This window comes from Cnephaeus nilssonii, assembly GCF_951640355.1.
Source record: "Cnephaeus nilssonii genome assembly, chromosome: 8".
NCBI classification, from domain to species: domain Eukaryota; kingdom Metazoa; phylum Chordata; class Mammalia; order Chiroptera; family Vespertilionidae; genus Cnephaeus; species Cnephaeus nilssonii.
This window is the reverse complement of record NC_137079.1, coordinates 40,262,302-40,278,360: the sequence shown is the minus strand read 5'-3', so window position 1 is coordinate 40,278,360 and position 16,059 is coordinate 40,262,302. Positions and strand designations below refer to the sequence as shown.

General features: G+C 43.2%; 1 protein-coding gene and 1 pseudogene across 2 annotated transcripts in view; one reads left to right on the top strand and one right to left on the bottom strand.

The window, feature by feature from the left end:
* The first annotated feature begins 450 nt into the window (after window positions 1-450).
* UBAC2 (UBA domain containing 2) overlaps window positions 451-16,059 on the top strand; it is a 185,828-nt gene continuing 170,219 nt past the window's right edge. Inside the window, exon 1 of the mRNA XM_079779148.1 lies at window positions 451-606. Within this exon, the coding sequence (XP_079635274.1) occupies window positions 576-606 (31 nt within the window). The 5' untranslated portion in view covers window positions 451-575. The remainder of the gene's footprint in view (window positions 607-16,059) is intronic.
* On the bottom strand, window positions 6,261-7,282 carry LOC307104300 (protein SET-like; annotated as a pseudogene). Its single transcript has one exon. The product of its transcript is annotated as a protein SET-like (transcript).

The following is a 16,059-nucleotide window of genomic DNA, read 5'->3' as shown; positions in this document are numbered from 1 at the left end:
TTTTTTTTTCTTTGCCTTTTTAAAACTTCAGAGCGCTTTATGAACCATTACAGCCGTTCTCAAACCTTAGGGTCTTGGGGTCCCTCTAACACAAATAATTGACAACTGGAAGAGCTTTGGGGAGCTGCCTAAGAATGACTGAGCATGCGCAGAACACACCGGGCGTCCCGTCCAGGCAGACGATAGAGGTCCGGAGGAATCCGTTGCCTTGGCGCACCCACCCGGCAGGCAGGCTGGCAGAGGTGAGCACTAGTGGGCGGCTCCCAGGAGTTACACCTTCGCCCCTCCCACGCCATCCCATTCCTTTTTCCAAAGGGCGCCCACAGCCATCGAGAAAACCTGGAGAGGTGGACCCTATCTCTGCGGACGCACTTCCCTTCGCGAGCAGGAAGGGAGCGGGGAGGACGCAGCGGAGCGCCCCACAGGCCACGCATGCGCTGTACACTGGAGGCCCCTGAATCCAGTTGCCGGATTCGCCGCCCCCGCCGGGAGTGCGCCTGCGCGGTCGCCAGTCTCTCCACCTCGGCTTCCCCTCCCCCTAGTCCCCCCGCGGGGGCTCCGGGTCCGGCGGGACCATGTTCAGCAGCACCGGCTCCAGTGGGCTTTGTGAGTACCGGCCGCCGCCATCCTGGCTGTCCCCTACACGCCCCCGCTGCGCACCTCCTTGAGGAGGCTGGAGGCAGCGGGGGCCCTCGGGGTTGCTGGAGGTTTGGGGGCCGATCCTCCATCCCGGCGCCCACACCTTGATGGTTCCTTGCCCCGTGGGCGGCATCGCCCTCGCTTCAGCTGGGAAAGGCGAGTGGTGACTTGGTCCCGCCGCCGGCCCGGCCTCCCACCTCTGCGCCCCAGGTGCGATGCTCCGGTGCTCCGGGACGGCCGGAGGTGGGCCGGGGTGCCGGTGGTCCCCTGGCCCGGCCCCGCGCCCTCAGCGGGGCGGATGTCAGGCTTGAAGAAGAGGCTGCCCAGGTGGACGCGATGCTGGAAGCCTGCCCCCCTTCCTCGTCACCTTTGCTCCATTCATTGAGGCTCAAGTGGGACCAACTGGCTCTCCCCCAGATGTAAATTCCAACCTCTGGTTCAGGAACTGACTTGTCAGTTTTACTTCGATTTCTCTCTTTCCCAGTCTCACGAAGAGATGAATAATTCCCAAAAGGGTGACAAATAAAGCAGCTGAGTAATTTAAAAAGTGGGAAAAAAAAAAGAATGTTTGCAGAATTGAACATGAATAAGTAAAAGGTCTTTTTTCTTTTTCTTTGCCTTTTTAAAACTTCAGAGCGCTTTATGAACGATTACAGCAGTTCCCAAACCTTAGGGTCTCACTAACGGATTCAAGTACTTTTAAAGTGGAAGGAAGTTAGGAAGTCGTGTGGTAGGACAGCGTGGACCTTGTGGCTTGCTGTTGCTCTGATGTTTTACCTGAGTGTCAGCCGTGGTCAGCAGACAGAGGGCTGAGCAGTACAGATAGCCTTTTAAACCATTTCTCACTGAAATAGTTTAATGAATTGACTTTGGGTAAGGCGGCCTGTATGTTAACTAAACAGCACTGAGATTAGGCACTGATACAGCAACACTGAACTGTTTGAGCAGGTGTAATTTTGCAATTGCTTGTCACCGTTAGTACTTCGTAATTTTATACATGTAAAGTTAATCTTGCCAGCGTACAGGGCAGTTGACATTTCCAAATATTAAGGGTCTGTTGTTAATGTTAGGAATCTTTTTTTGAGAATACATGTCTTAGTGTGAGGGTGAGTTAGAATCAGAGCCACAGGCAACATTTTAAATATTTCTCACTTCTCAAATTCTCAGGTTTTGAAGTGGACTTAATTATGATTTCCCTTGTTTCATAATTAATTTGATTTATGGAATCTTCCAAGCATTGACCTCAGAGTACATTACAACAAAATGCTAGCTAATTAATTTTCTCCGAGCTACCCTTTGGATAAAGAACATTATGACTGTTGATGAAACTGAGAGTAAAGAGGGTGATATGATTTTCCTGGGGTCCTATGGTGAGCCATACACTGGTGAATACAAAATGGTAGAATTCTTCAATTTCAGTTCTTTCATTATTTTGAGCTATCCTTCCTGAGCTATATATTTTTTAAATACATATAAAAAATTAAAGAGGCAAGTGAAATCCATTATTGGTTACTATACTGTATTAATCATTATATTGGCCAAGTATACACCAATGTGATACATGGCGACTCTGGGGGAAAGTAATACTTGATGACCTGTGGCACAGGATGGATGAGTATTGAATTCTAGGAACCGAACTGCTGCCCAGGGAGAGGCCTAGGCCGAGGGCTCCTTAGCTGTCTTGCCCTGTTTCTAAAATAAGTTTATCCAAGGCGTGGGAGTTAATGGGATGGCCATTCCTCAGAAGATCATGTCTTAAGTGCTTATTTAACAAACATTCTGGGTATCCCCTTGGGTCAAAAACTACTAGATGCTGGGAATGCAGCGTTGAACAAGTCTTGGTCCCAGTGTTTACAGTGCTTAAATTGGAATTTAGGCACAGTTTTTCCAGGAGTGGTCTTTTGGCACGTCGGGGTGCAAGCAGTTACCCTGCTTTAAAATTTTTCTTTGCAAGGTTACCCACCGAGAGGGAAGTGCTATCCTTTAGGTGAGAAGTGTGGCTCTTTGGTAAGTCAGAGTTCTGAGTAATCTGCCTACCCTTGCCCCCATGGGTAGTGAATAACATTCTCTTCTTGAGAGAAAAATCCCTGCCATTTCCTACTACCTGCATATTTCCCACATTGTGTGACTAGTAGGCAATGGTATTTTAGTGTTACATTTGCTCCCCCAGTTCATTTATTCATTCAGGAAGTGTCTGTTGAGTACCCATACAAGCCACCCTGTTTGCGTACAGAGGATGAAGTGGTAAGCAGGATAAAGGAGACCAACATCAAATAGGTTAATAAATAATCAATGTGATTTCACATAGTGATAAGTGCCATGAAGAAAATAAGAAGGTAATGGCAGGGACAGGTTATGGTGGACTTCTGCTTTAGCATTTGTGGTCAGGGAAGATAACTGGGAAGGTGCCATTTGACCCGAGACCCCAATGGTGAGAAGGAGCCAGCTATATTAGTTTGTTGAAAAACATGCGTTTTGCAGAAAGGGAATTGCAAGCACAAACACTCTGAAACAGGCATAGCAGGGCATTTCCAAGGTACTACAGAAAGCAGGGGCCACAAGGACAATAAACCCAGGGAAGGGCCTTTTGAGTTGCTCTCTTTTGTTATAAATAAAACAATGTCGTCATTATCTTTCATCACAGTGACTCTGACCGCCAGACTCTTGATCCCCTGTCTCCAGTTTACAGCTCACTTCTGGCATCTTTCATATCTAGTCTGAAACCTATAGTTAATTTTCATCAAGACTCAGAGACTTGGTGCTGCTGTCCTGCTATGCTCACCTAGCAAAACCCCAACCTCATATTAATCGATGGTGACTCTGAGCTGAGTTATTGGCATGATTGCTCAGTTAATTGGGATTTGTTCATCTCCCTATGCTCTTCCTTTTTCATCCCTATCCTCAAGACTATTCCCCGCCTCTACCCATCTCACTCTTAACCCGTCCAAAAAATAAGGACTATTACCTGGGCCTACCCTCTCCCTAACTTGTTCATATCTCCACACTTTAACAAATGTTAAAGAAGACTTCCCACTGTAGGTGATAACTTGTGCTGATTTTTGAGGGATGAGTAAGAGCTTGTCAGATATACAAACTTTGTTTCTTTCCCCCAATCTAAAAGAATGAAGCGCCTGGCTGGCATGGCTCAGTGGTTGAGCCTTGGCCTATGAACCTGGAGGTCATGGTTCGATTCCTGGTTAGGGCATATGCCCGGGTTGCGAGCTTGATCCCCAGTGTGGGGTGTTCAGGAGGCAACCAATCAATGATTCTCTCTCATCATTGATGTTTCTATCTCTCTCTCCCTCTCCCTTCCTCTCTAAAATCAATAGAAAGATATATTAAACAAATAAAATAAAATAAAATAAAATAAAATAAAATAATGAAGCATCCTTTTCCTAACTGAGGCTCACCCTAACCTATTCTTAACTCATTCTTTGTTGCGTTTTCTAGTACCAATGCTTTATTCTCTTGTGAGAGAATGAACCTGACACCTGGTTAGAGCTGATGTTTTCTCCTGTGGGTGCTTTAGTGGGACCTTCAGAAACTCCTAGAGTATTTCCGATCCCTTACCTATGGAAAGGAGATAATATTTTCTGTATTATTGAATTGTTGTGAAGATTAAAAGAGTTGATATGTGTAAAGCTTCTAATCAGAGTTAATTTTTTTTGTTTATTTATTGATCCTTAGAGAGGGAGGGAGGGAGGGAGGAAGGAAGGGAGAAAGAGAAAGAGACAGAGACAGAGAGAATCATCAATGTGAGAGCAGAACATTGATCGCCTGCCTCCTGCATGCCCCCCCCCCCCCCCCCCCAGGGATCTAGCCTACAACCTGGGCATGTGACCTGACTGGGAATCAAACCAGCAACATCTAGGTGCACAAGATGACGCCCAACTAACTGAGCCACACTGGCCAGGACCAGAATTAAATTTTTTTAAATTGGATTTTTCTCCTGAGTCTTAAAAATGCTGAAGCATAACACTTCCATTGACCCTATTCTGAATCTTCCCACTGTTGACCACTTTATTTCTTCTTCCATCCAAGCTTCTTGAAAGATGATCTTTACTTTTTTTACTTTTTCACTTTCCTTCACACTTTAGCCTCTGCAATCAATGAGCTATTCTTTGATGGTCACCCACTGTGGCATGGCTCTATTCTTGGCTCACTTTTAAGTTATTGGTTTAACAGCTATTTAATGAGCACTCCTGTGAGCCATCCATTCTTCTAGGTGCTTGGGATTCAGCAGTAAATAAAAGACAGAGGGTACATTCAGGTTGCTGTAATCTTAGGTAATAGAAGTTATAAAACATAGACTCACTTTAAAAATTAAAAGTATCCAGTTCAGTATTTTAATCAACACTTTGGTCTTCACTCAAAGGTAACACTTTTTCCCAGAAGACTTCTGGTTGGCAGCCACCTGCTGTGAGAGAAAGGTGTGTGATTGGCTTCTGCTTAGATCTCTATTCCTTAGATTTCCTGTTTCTGACCTTACTGGCTTCTAGGTGGGGTGGAGTGGGAGGAGGAAGCCATAGTGAGGAACCAGGATGATTCATATGTGGCTCTCTGAGCTTGGCACATGATTAAAGGTGACTGTTTTGTGGGCTCTTTAGAAATTCTTGGGAGACTCCTATCCAGGCTACTCCCCTGACCTAGAGGAATGCTTTTTTTTTTTAATCATTAATTTTTTTTCAATTATTGTTGACATACAATATTATATTATTTTCAAGTATATACCCAGTGATTAGACATTATAAAACTTAGTACGTGGTCATTCTGAAAAATCTCATACCCATCTGACACCGTACATAGTCAATATGTCATTGACTATATTCCCTATGCTGTACTTTAGACCCTCATGACTACACTATGAACTACTAAATTGTATTTCTTTTTTTCCCTTTGTGTACACATTTAGTTTTATTGTAACAAAGCAACTTGTACACTTTTAACGTTTAAAATGAGCATCATCTTTCCTTTCCAGTGAAACAAAAAGAAAATTTAAAAGTATACAGGAACAAAATTACAATAGAGAAATGTTAATTCCGAATAAGATCCTACAGGTTCTGCTGATTCTCCCATTGAGTGGCAGGGCTCAAGTCATCATTAGGAGAGAATTTTATTTTAAAAGTGTCATCTTAGACTGCAAGGATGTCTGTTAAACATCACAATTAAACATGCCAAAGGAGAAGCCATGTTGTCAAAATGCCCACTTAACCCCCCCAAACATCTCAAACCCACCCTTTGCTGACCTTCTATAACCCCCCCTTTTAAATTTTTTTTCTTTTTTAAACAAGAGAAAGTAGACAGACACATGTTGGTAAATGCTAACTGTCTATAATCATAGAGACAAAGTGTAATCTCTGAGCCCACTATACAGAGAAAGGAGGAAAAAAGCTAGAATTTTATGCACTACTACACAGAGCTAAGGGAGCAGAAGGTTTTTTCTTTTTTTTTTCACAGAGCAAGGTGGTGTTGATTCCATTAAGTTTTTCTTGAGATAGGAAGGGATAAAAATGAATTTGGAACAGAAAGGGGCAAAGATTCTTTTCCCACTGTATTCTGCTCAAGGTACACCCTTTCCCTCCCTCCCCCCCACCGCTCCCCCCCTCCGGAATAAGGTGAGAACCATAGTGTAAGGGAGAAAGAAGAGACCTCAAAAAACAGGGCAACTGAGCACAAGAGGAAAAAAAAAAGACGGCAACTTACTCCCAGGGACTGGAGAAAATTAAAAAAGGTTGGAATATTTCAGTGTTCATTAGTCATCTTCTCCTTCATCTTCTTCTCCTTTCCCCCCCATCATCATCTTCATCTTCTTCACCTTCATCCTCATCCCCTTCTTCATCAGTATCTTCCAACCCTTCCTCTTCATCATCATCATCATCTTCTTCTTCCCCTTCTTCATCATCCATGTCAGGAACCAAGTAGTACTCTAATGGATTTGGCCAAATGTCATCTTTGATGACTTCTCCTAACTCATCTGCACCTGCATCAGAATGGTCAGTAAACCAGGTAAAGAAGCTTTCTGGTTCCTTATGCTGTCTCTTCCTGCTATTCTGTGTTTGACTTGAATGATTCGTCAAATCCTTTCCAGATTCCATTTGATTTCAGTGGACTTTGAAATGGATCACCACTCTCATTCAGATGAAACTCTTTGGAGAGAACGTTATTTTTGAAGTAAGGATTTTCATCAAAATAAAAATATGTTCTGTAACCTGATTTAATATCTTCAAATTCTGTCACTTCAACTCTTGTCAAATAATGCAGTGCCTCTTCATCCTCTTCCCCAAGCAGTGCAGACGTTTGTGGATGGTTGACAAACGTTACCCAAAAATTTGGGATTTTGGCGATCAATTCTGACCTCTTCTGAAAAAATGGTTGGCGGAGTTTGTTATATTTCTGTTCTACTTTCAAAATCTCCTCACTGGCTTGTTCATTAAGTCTGTCTATTTCATTTTGTACTTCATCAATATGTTCAATCGCTTCTTGCTGTTCTTTTTCTCCCTTTGGCACGTCCTGTGGGGTCGGCTTCTTCTCCGGCTTTGGGGCTGGAGGCAGTTTTGGTTTCTTCATTTGAGATGGGAGTGAGGACTGGCGTTTGGGGGCCATGCTGTGAGGAAAGTCCGAGGATCTGAACGCTGGGAAGTCACCGGGCTCGAAGGTGATTTGAGCACTCTAAATTGTACTTTTAAATCCCTTCACCTTTTCATCCTACCCCCAACTCCCTCCCATGTGGCAGCTGTTCAAAATGGTCTCTGTATCCATGAGTCTGTTTGTGTTCTGCTTGTTTGTTTATTTTGATTTTTACTAGTAGATTCAATTGTTGATTGATATGTATTTATTGCCTTTTTATTGTTCATATGTTTTTATCTTTTTTTTCCCCTTCTTCTTAAAGAAGACCCTTAACTTTTGTTTAATACTGATTGGTGGTGATGAACTCCTTTAGCTTTTTCTTGTCTTGGAAGCCCTTTATCTGACCTTCAATTCTAAACGATAGCTTTACTGGGTGGAGTAATCTTGGTTGTAATCTTGGTTGTCCTTGCTTTTCATCACTTTGAATATTTCTTGCCACTCCCTTCTGGACTGCAAAGTTTCTGTTGAAAAATTAGTTGACAGTTTTATGGGTGCTTCCTTGTAGATAACTAACTGCTTTTCTCTTGCTGTTTTAAACATTCTCTCTTTGACTTTAACATTTTCCATTTTAATTATGATGTGTCTTGATGTGGGTCTCTTTGGGTTCATCTTGTTTGAGACTCAGTGCTTCCTGGACTTTTGTGTCTATTTCTTTCACCAACATCAATTTTCTGTAATTTTTTTTTTTTCAAATAGGTTTTCTCTTCTACTTCTGGCACCCCCATGATGTGAATGTTGATATGCTTGCAGTTGTCCCAGAGGCTCCTTACACTATCTTCATATTTTGGAATTCTTTTTCTCTTTTTGCTCTTCTGGTTAGATTTTTTTTGCTTCCTTATATTGCAAATTCTTGATTTGATTCTTGGCATTCTCTGCTCTACTGTTGATTCCCTGTAACTTATACTTTATTTCAGTTAGTGTATCCTTTATTTTTGACTAGTCCTTTTTTATGTTGTTGATGTTTTCAGTAAGTTCCTTGAAGTTCTCAGTAAGTTCCTTGAACATCCATATAACCATTGTTTTGAACTCTATGTCTGGTAGTTTTCTTGCTTCCATTTCATTTAGTGCTTTTTCTGGAGATTTCTTCTGTTCTTTCATTTGTGACTTTGTTTTTTGTCTCCACATTTTGGTGGCTTCCCTATGTTTGTTTCTGTGTATTAAGTAGATCAGCTGTGTGTCCTGGACTTGATAGAGTGGCCTTGTTTAGTAGGTGTCCTGTAGGGCCCAGTGGCTCTGCCTCCCCAGTCTCCTGAGCTGGGCACTCCAGGTGAGCCCCTATGTGAGCTGTGTGTACTGCCCTCTTGTAGTTGAGCCTTGGTTGATGTTGGCATCATTGGAAGGGATTGACCCCAGGCCAATTAGTTGTGAGGATTGGCTATGACTACAGCTGAAGAGCTGCTGTGCAGGAGTCAACCCTATGGATCAGGACTTGCTTCAGTGGGGCTTTGGTGCTCACTGAATCTGCCCTTTGAGTGTGTTACTCATGGAGGTAGTAGCTTTATAATCCATCGTGGTCAAAGCTGACCACTGGGTGTACTGGCTCTGGAGCCTCCTGGGAGGTGCAAAGTCACCCACTGCCTGTGCCCTGCTTAGGGCTACCCAGCATGAGCTACAAAGCCATCTGCAGATGGCTGCTACTTGTATTGGTCTTGGAGGAGCCCAGGAGAGGCCAAGCTCTGAACCACGTTGGGCTGCTGCTAGTGCCTGGCTTGGGGCTACTTATCAAGAGGTATGGGGCATGCTAAGGTCAGCTGCTGCTTGTTTGAGATATTTTAGGAAAGTCCAAAGCATGAGGCAAGAGTGGAAAAGCCACTAGAAATGGCTTGGATGAGCCTGCAAGTAGGGAGGGGCAGGGCCTCAGGAATCACCAGGGTGGGGTGAAAAGTATGAGCTAGGTTGATGGAGATTCAGATATGGTGCTCCATCTGCCAGCTCTTTGGCAGGGAGGGCTCAGCAAAGGAACTCTGCCAGCACTTCTGTCTGGGAGAAAGCTGCCCCTCCAGCTCTCTCCTTCATGCCAGACAAATTAATTCCTCCCCAAATGTCCCAGGTTCTTTTCAAGCTGCTGCCCCAACGTTGGAGCTCAGAGGGAGTGAGTCTGAGTAAGTCCATGTTCAGGCTCTTTAATAGGAACTGCCTAGGACTCCTGCAGGCTTTGTGTCACTCAGCCACAATCCCTTCAGTCAGAAGTTCTGGGGCTTTTTCTTTGGGGCACTGGAATCCTGGGCTGGAGGGCCTGTTGTGGGACAGGGACCCCTTGCTCCTCAGGGAAACCTCCACAGCCAAATTTTAAACCACAACACATAGGTGTGGGACCAGCAGTTCTGCAATTCTGCCCTGAATCTCCACCACTCCTACCAGTCTTGATGTGCTTCTTTTTTAATTCCCTAGTTGTAGGGCTTTTGTTCAGCTAGATTTCAGATGGTTCTGAATGATGGTTCTGCATTTTAGTTGTAATTTTGATGTGGCTGTGGGAGGTAGTGAGTACCATGTTTACCTACATTGTCGTCTTTATGCTTGTAGGCTTTATTTGGTGATTCTTCCTTAGCTCCTAGGAACTTAGGTCCACCTACAATTTCCTCCTTCTGGAGTAATTTTGGCTTGTTTGGGGGGCACTGTTGGACTGAACCAAAGGTGACCCTTGTGTTGGCTCTTGTATGTAGCCTACCTCTGTTCTGCTGGAATTGCTGAATTTTGCCTTGGTTGTGCATTTTAATGTCAGTGATCAACATGGCTTTTCCTTCTGCTCTCTAGAGTTCTCAGGGTGGAAATCCACTGTGTTCTCACCTCAAGGGTCACATATTTACTCACTGAATAGGCCCATGAGCATCTCACTCAGCTTGCTGTGAAGGCATGGTCATACTCTCAGCACTTGGATAGTTCACTCTACAAATTTTAATGTCCTTTCTTCACTGTAGAGAACTCTCACTGTTTCATTCACTCTTTTTATGTTTATAATCTGACTGAGAGAAGTTTGAGTCATGTGACTTCTTTGATTAATTTTTTTTTGTAAATTCTGAATTTTGGTATGGAACCTCTATTTGATATACAACAGTCCATGGCACCTTAGTGGAAATTATAATTTTAATATCTTGTTTTAGGTACATTTCTGTTTTGGGGGCCAAGAATCATTTGGCTGGCCTCTTTAGGGAGAAAAAGGAGACATATGTAATACTATATGTAATACTTTAAACGATAAATAATTGAAAAAAAAGTGACTAGAATGTATCTATTTCTGCTCTAATTTCATTCTTTGTTGCATTAAAGGATTAACAGTAGGCCTGAGTTGCTCAAGCCCTGAATAATTGCCTTTGATGCTTGATTCTTGGAGGCTAGCTATTTCCCACATTTCTGAAGATTTTTATTGTTGTTATTTGTTTGTTTGTTAATCCTTACCCAAGGATACTTTTTCCATTGATTTTTAGAGAAAGTGGAAGGGAGGGAAGGAGGGAGGGAGAGAGAGAGAAACATCAATGTGAGAGAGACACATCGTTTGGTTGCCTTCTGCATGTTCTGCAACCAGGGAAGGGAATTGAACCTAGGTATGTGCCCTTTGAAACTCTTAAGGGAAATACTTTTTATTCAAGAAATAAACCCACACATGTATGATCAATTAATTAATGACAAAGAAGCCAAGAATACACAATGAGGTAAGGATAGTCTCTTTAATAAATGGTGCTGGAAAAACTGGACTGCCGCATGCAAAAGAATGAAAGTGGTCCACTATTTTACACTAGCTATACTCATAAAAGGGTAATATGCTAATTAGACCAGACGTCTTCTGGATGTCCTTCCGGACAAAGTCACGGTGGTGGGGCTGAAGCAGAGGCAGTTAGGGGTGATCAGGCTGGCCGGGGAGGGCAGTTAGGGGGCAATCAGGTCGGCCGGGGAGGGCAGTTAGGGGGTGATCAGGCCGGCAGGGGAGGGCAGTTACAGGGCAATCACGCCGGCAGGCAGAGGGGTTAGGGGCATCAAGCCAGCAGGCAGAGGTGATTAGGGGCTATCAGGCAGGCAGGCAGGCGAGTGGTTAGGAGCCAGAGGTCCGCCCCCCCCCACCCCTGGGCACAAATTTTGTGCACCGGGCCTCTAGCACACAAATATTTACTTAAAGTGGATTAAAGACTTGAACATTAAACTTTAAACTATAAAACTCCTAGAAGAAAACATAGGTGTTGGCGACCATTATTTAATCTGACACCAAATGCAAAATCAACAAAAGCAAAAATATATCAAACTAAAATCTTCTGCATAGCAAAAGAAACCATTAGCAAAATGAAAAGGCAACCTACTGAATGGAGAAAATATTCACAAATCATAATCTGATAAGGGTTTTATATCCAAAATATATAAAGAACTCATACCACTTAATAACAAAAAAACCCAATCTGATTAAAAAATGGATAGAAGATCTGAATAGACGTTTTACCAAAAAAGACATACATTTGGCCAACAGGTACATGAAAAGATGCTCAACATCACTAATCATCAGGGGAATGCAAATCAAAACCACAATGAAATATCACCTCATACCTGTTAGAATGGCTGTTATCAAAAAGACAAGAAATAAGTGTTGGAGAAGATGTGGAGGAAAGAGAACCCTTGCACTGTTGATGGGAATGTCAATTGATGTAGCCACTGTGGAAAACAAAATGAAGATTCCTCAAAAAAATGAAAAATAGAATTATCATATGGTTTAGCAATCCCACTTCTAAGAATTTATCTAAAAAAACAAAACCATGAGCTCAGAAAGATATATGCACCCCTGTGTTCATTGCAACATTATTTACAACTAGAGGCCTGGTGCACGAAATTCTGCACGGGTAGGGTCCCTAGGCCTGGCTGGCGATCAAGGCTGATTGGGGCCTTCCATCTGCCGTCCAGGGCCTTCCTTCATTCCGCACCACCCTCTGGTGGTCAGTGCACGTCATAATGAGCGATCGAACTCCTGGTCTCTTGGTAGAACTCCCGAGGGGACAATTTGAATATTAGGCTTTTATATATATAAATAACCAAGATATGGAAACAACCTAAGTGTCAATTATACCTTAATAAAATATTAATAATAAAAAGAATTTTAGCTGAGAAGTAAAGACAGGAATTAACTAGGGAAGAACAAGTTTAAGGGGGGGATACTTTATTTATTTTTAATTTTTAAAAATTTATTGCATCTTTATTGTTGAAAGTATTGCATATGTTCCCCTTTCCCCTCTCCCCCACCTTCCTTCTGAGATTGCACAGTCTGTTCCATGCTTCTGTGTCTTTGGATCTATTTTGTTCATCAGTTTATTTTGTTTATTAGATTCCACATATGAGTGAGAGCATGTGATACTTGTCTTTCTCTGACTGGCTTATTTCACTTAGTGTAATACTCTCCAGGTCCTTCCATGCTATCTCAAAGGGTAATAGATCCTTCTTTTTTACTGCTGCATAGTATTCCATGGTGTAAATGTACCACAGTTGTTGTTTTTGTTTTTAAATATATTTTATTGATTTTTTACAGAGAGGAAGGGAAAGGGATAGAGAGCTAGAAACATCGATGAGAGAGAAACATCGACCAGCTGCCTCCTGCACACCCCCTACGGGGGATGTGCCCGCAACCAATGTACATGCCCTTGACCGGAATCGAACCTGGGACCTTTCAGTCCGCAGACCGACGCTCAATCCACTGAGCCAAACCGGTTTCGGCCAGTTGTTGTTTTTGTGTTTTTTTTAACCTTTTGCACTCGGATGTTGAGTGTGACTCGACACGGTTAGCATTAGAATAAAGGAATCAAGAAAAAAGCAAGCGAGTGCAAAGGGTTAATTTCAGAGAGGTAGGGAGAGAGAGATAGAAACATCCATGATAAGAGATAATCATTGATTAGCTGCCTCCTGCATGCCCCCTGCTGGGGATGGCATGTGCACAACCTGGGCATGTGCCCTTAATTGGAATCAAACCCGGGACCCTTCAGTCCACAGGCTGACGCTCTAGCCACTGAGCCAAACCGGCTAGGGCCTACCACAGCTTTTTTAATCCACTCATCTACTGATAGCCATTTGGGCTGTTAAGGGAGAATACTTTTCAAAACAATGATTCTTTTTAGTCTGAAAGTTAAATTAATCATATTATAGAAAGTTTGGAAGATAAAGAAAAACCACTGTAATCATTTCAGTTAATTTTCTTCATCTCCCCCCCCCCCCCCCAACCACACATTTACGTTTTTGTTTTAAATGAACTGATTTTGTTATTATAAACAGATGTGCATCAAAGAAAATTCTGAAATTTTAAATTTAACTGCCCTCCCCTGCAGGCCTGGTCCCCCACAACTGCTCTCCCCTGCAGGCCTGGGTCCCCCCCAACTGCCCTTTTCTGCAGGCCTGGTCGCCCCCAACTTCCCTCCTCTGCCAGCCTGGTCACCCCTAACTGCCCTCCCCTGCAGGCTTGATCGCCCCCAACTGCCCTCCCCTGCTGGCCTGATCACCCACAATTGCCCTCCCCTCCTGGCCTGATCCCTCCCAACTGCCCTCCCCTGCTGGCCATCTTGTGGTGGCCATCTTGTGTCCACATGGGGACAGCCATCTTTGACCACATGGGGGCAGCCATCTTGTGTGTTGGAGTGATGGTCAATTTGCATATTACTCTTTTATTAGATAGGATAGAGGCCTGGTGCACGGGTGGGGGCCAGCTGGTTTGCCCTGAAGGGTGTCTTGGATCAGGGTGGGGGTTCCCTTGGGGCGTGGGGCTGCCTGGGCGAGGGGCCTGTGGTGGTTTGCAGGCTGGCCACGTCCCCCAGCGACCCAAGCGGAGGCCCTGGTATCTGGGATTTATTTATCTTCTATAATTGAAACTTTGTAGCCTTGAGCGGAGTCCAGGACAGTCCAGGAACTTGGCTTCCTCCATCGCCGGGGAAACCCAAGCCTCCTGCTTGCTCCGTGGCCGCAGCCATTTTTGTTGGGATTTATTTATCTTATATAATTGAAACTTTGTAGCCTTGAGCGGAGGCCTGGGCCGGCCAGGGTGTGCAGGAAGCTTGGCTTCCTCCATTGTTGGGGAAACCCAAGCCTCCTGCTCGCTCCGTGGCCGCAGCCATTTTTGTTGTGATTTATTTATCTTCTATAATTGAAACTTTGTAGCCTTGAGTGGAGTCCAGAGCCGGCCAGGGTGTGCAGGAAGCTTGGCTTCCTCCATTGCCAGGGAAACCCAAGCCTCCTGTTCACTCCGTGGCTGCAGCCATCTTGGTTGGGTTAATTTGCATACTTGCTCCTGATTGGCTGGTGGGCGTGGCTTGTGGGTGTAGCAGAGGTATGGTCAATTTGCATATTACTCTTTTATTAGATAGGATACAACCTGAAAAAGAATGTCTTGTAGATAATTTACTCTAGCATTTTTTCAATTGTGCTTTGGTGTAACACTGGTACTGTGATTTCTCCTTAAGTTTATTTATTTACTTATAAAAATATTTTTATTTCAGAGAGGAAGGGAGAGTGAGAAATAGATAGAAACATCATTGATGAGAGAGAATCATTGATTGGCTGCCTCCTGCATGCTCCCCAGTGGAGAGCAAGCCCATAACCTGGGCATGTGCCCTGACTGGGAATCGAACTGTGACCTCCTGGTTCATAGGTCCATGCTCAACCACTGAGCCACGCCAGTCGGGCAAGTATATTTTTTAATTAAAAATTGTTTTATATTTATTTTTAAACAAAAATTTGTATTGTACAGTTTATTGTATTTCCCCCCCTCCATTAAGGTATAATTGTCAAATAAAAAATTGTATATATTTACAGCAGACTTGTGAAATGATTACTGCCGTCAAACGAATTAACATATCCATCACCTAATATAGTTATTTGTGTGTGGTAAATACATTTAAGATCTACTCTCAGCAAGTTTCAAGTATAGAATATAGTATTATTACCTATAGTCACCATGCTGTACATTGCTTAAGTTTTAACCTTCATTTAAATTATGATTATACATGAGAATTGTAATTTAGCCTTCATTTAAATTATGGTAATCTTTTCCAGACAGTTTTCTCAAGACTTTATAAGTTGTGTTGCCATTGTTCTAATTTTTCAGTGTTTATGTCACTTTAGTCCTTTGAATGTAGCATGACAGTGGAAAGATGTATAGTAGCTACCCTTATCCACAAAGCATACTGTGCTAGGACCTCCTGTGGATGCCTTAAACCAAGAGTGGGGAACGTCCAGCTCACAGGCCATATAAGGCCTGCAAAATCATTTGATCTGGCCCTGCAAGGCATTAGGAGTGAGTTAATTAAATGTTTGACCACATATAGCAGGCTAGTTTTTAAGTTGATGATTTTGTATGGCCATGAATGATATTATAAATATCCAAATGGCCCTGGCATAATCCAAGGAATCAGATCATGCCAAAGCCAGTTGTCTTGCCACCACCAACATGTGTTCTGAATCCAAATACAGAGATGTCATCTGGTGGGGTCCTACACATTTTGGCTAGTTTTGCCAAATTTCTGTCTTAGGTGCTGTTGCCTTCCCAGGGTGAAGAAGTCAGTGACCATTTGTTTCCACTGAAGTAGCCTGTTGGTTATGAACTTCCTGGTCCAGATAGTTACTGTGTTGTTTGTGATGTTGGCCAGTCTTCAAGCAGCCAGGGAAGAAAAAAGACTATTATAACTTTAAATGATATATTTGTGCCTCTATTGATTTGTCAACTATAGGTTCTGTTTGTAGATTAGATGAGGAATTTGCATATATGGAGTGTGTGTTTACAATCTGTTCTGTAATGATAATTAAGCCTTCCATACTTTGTCCATAGGTTGATTTTATATA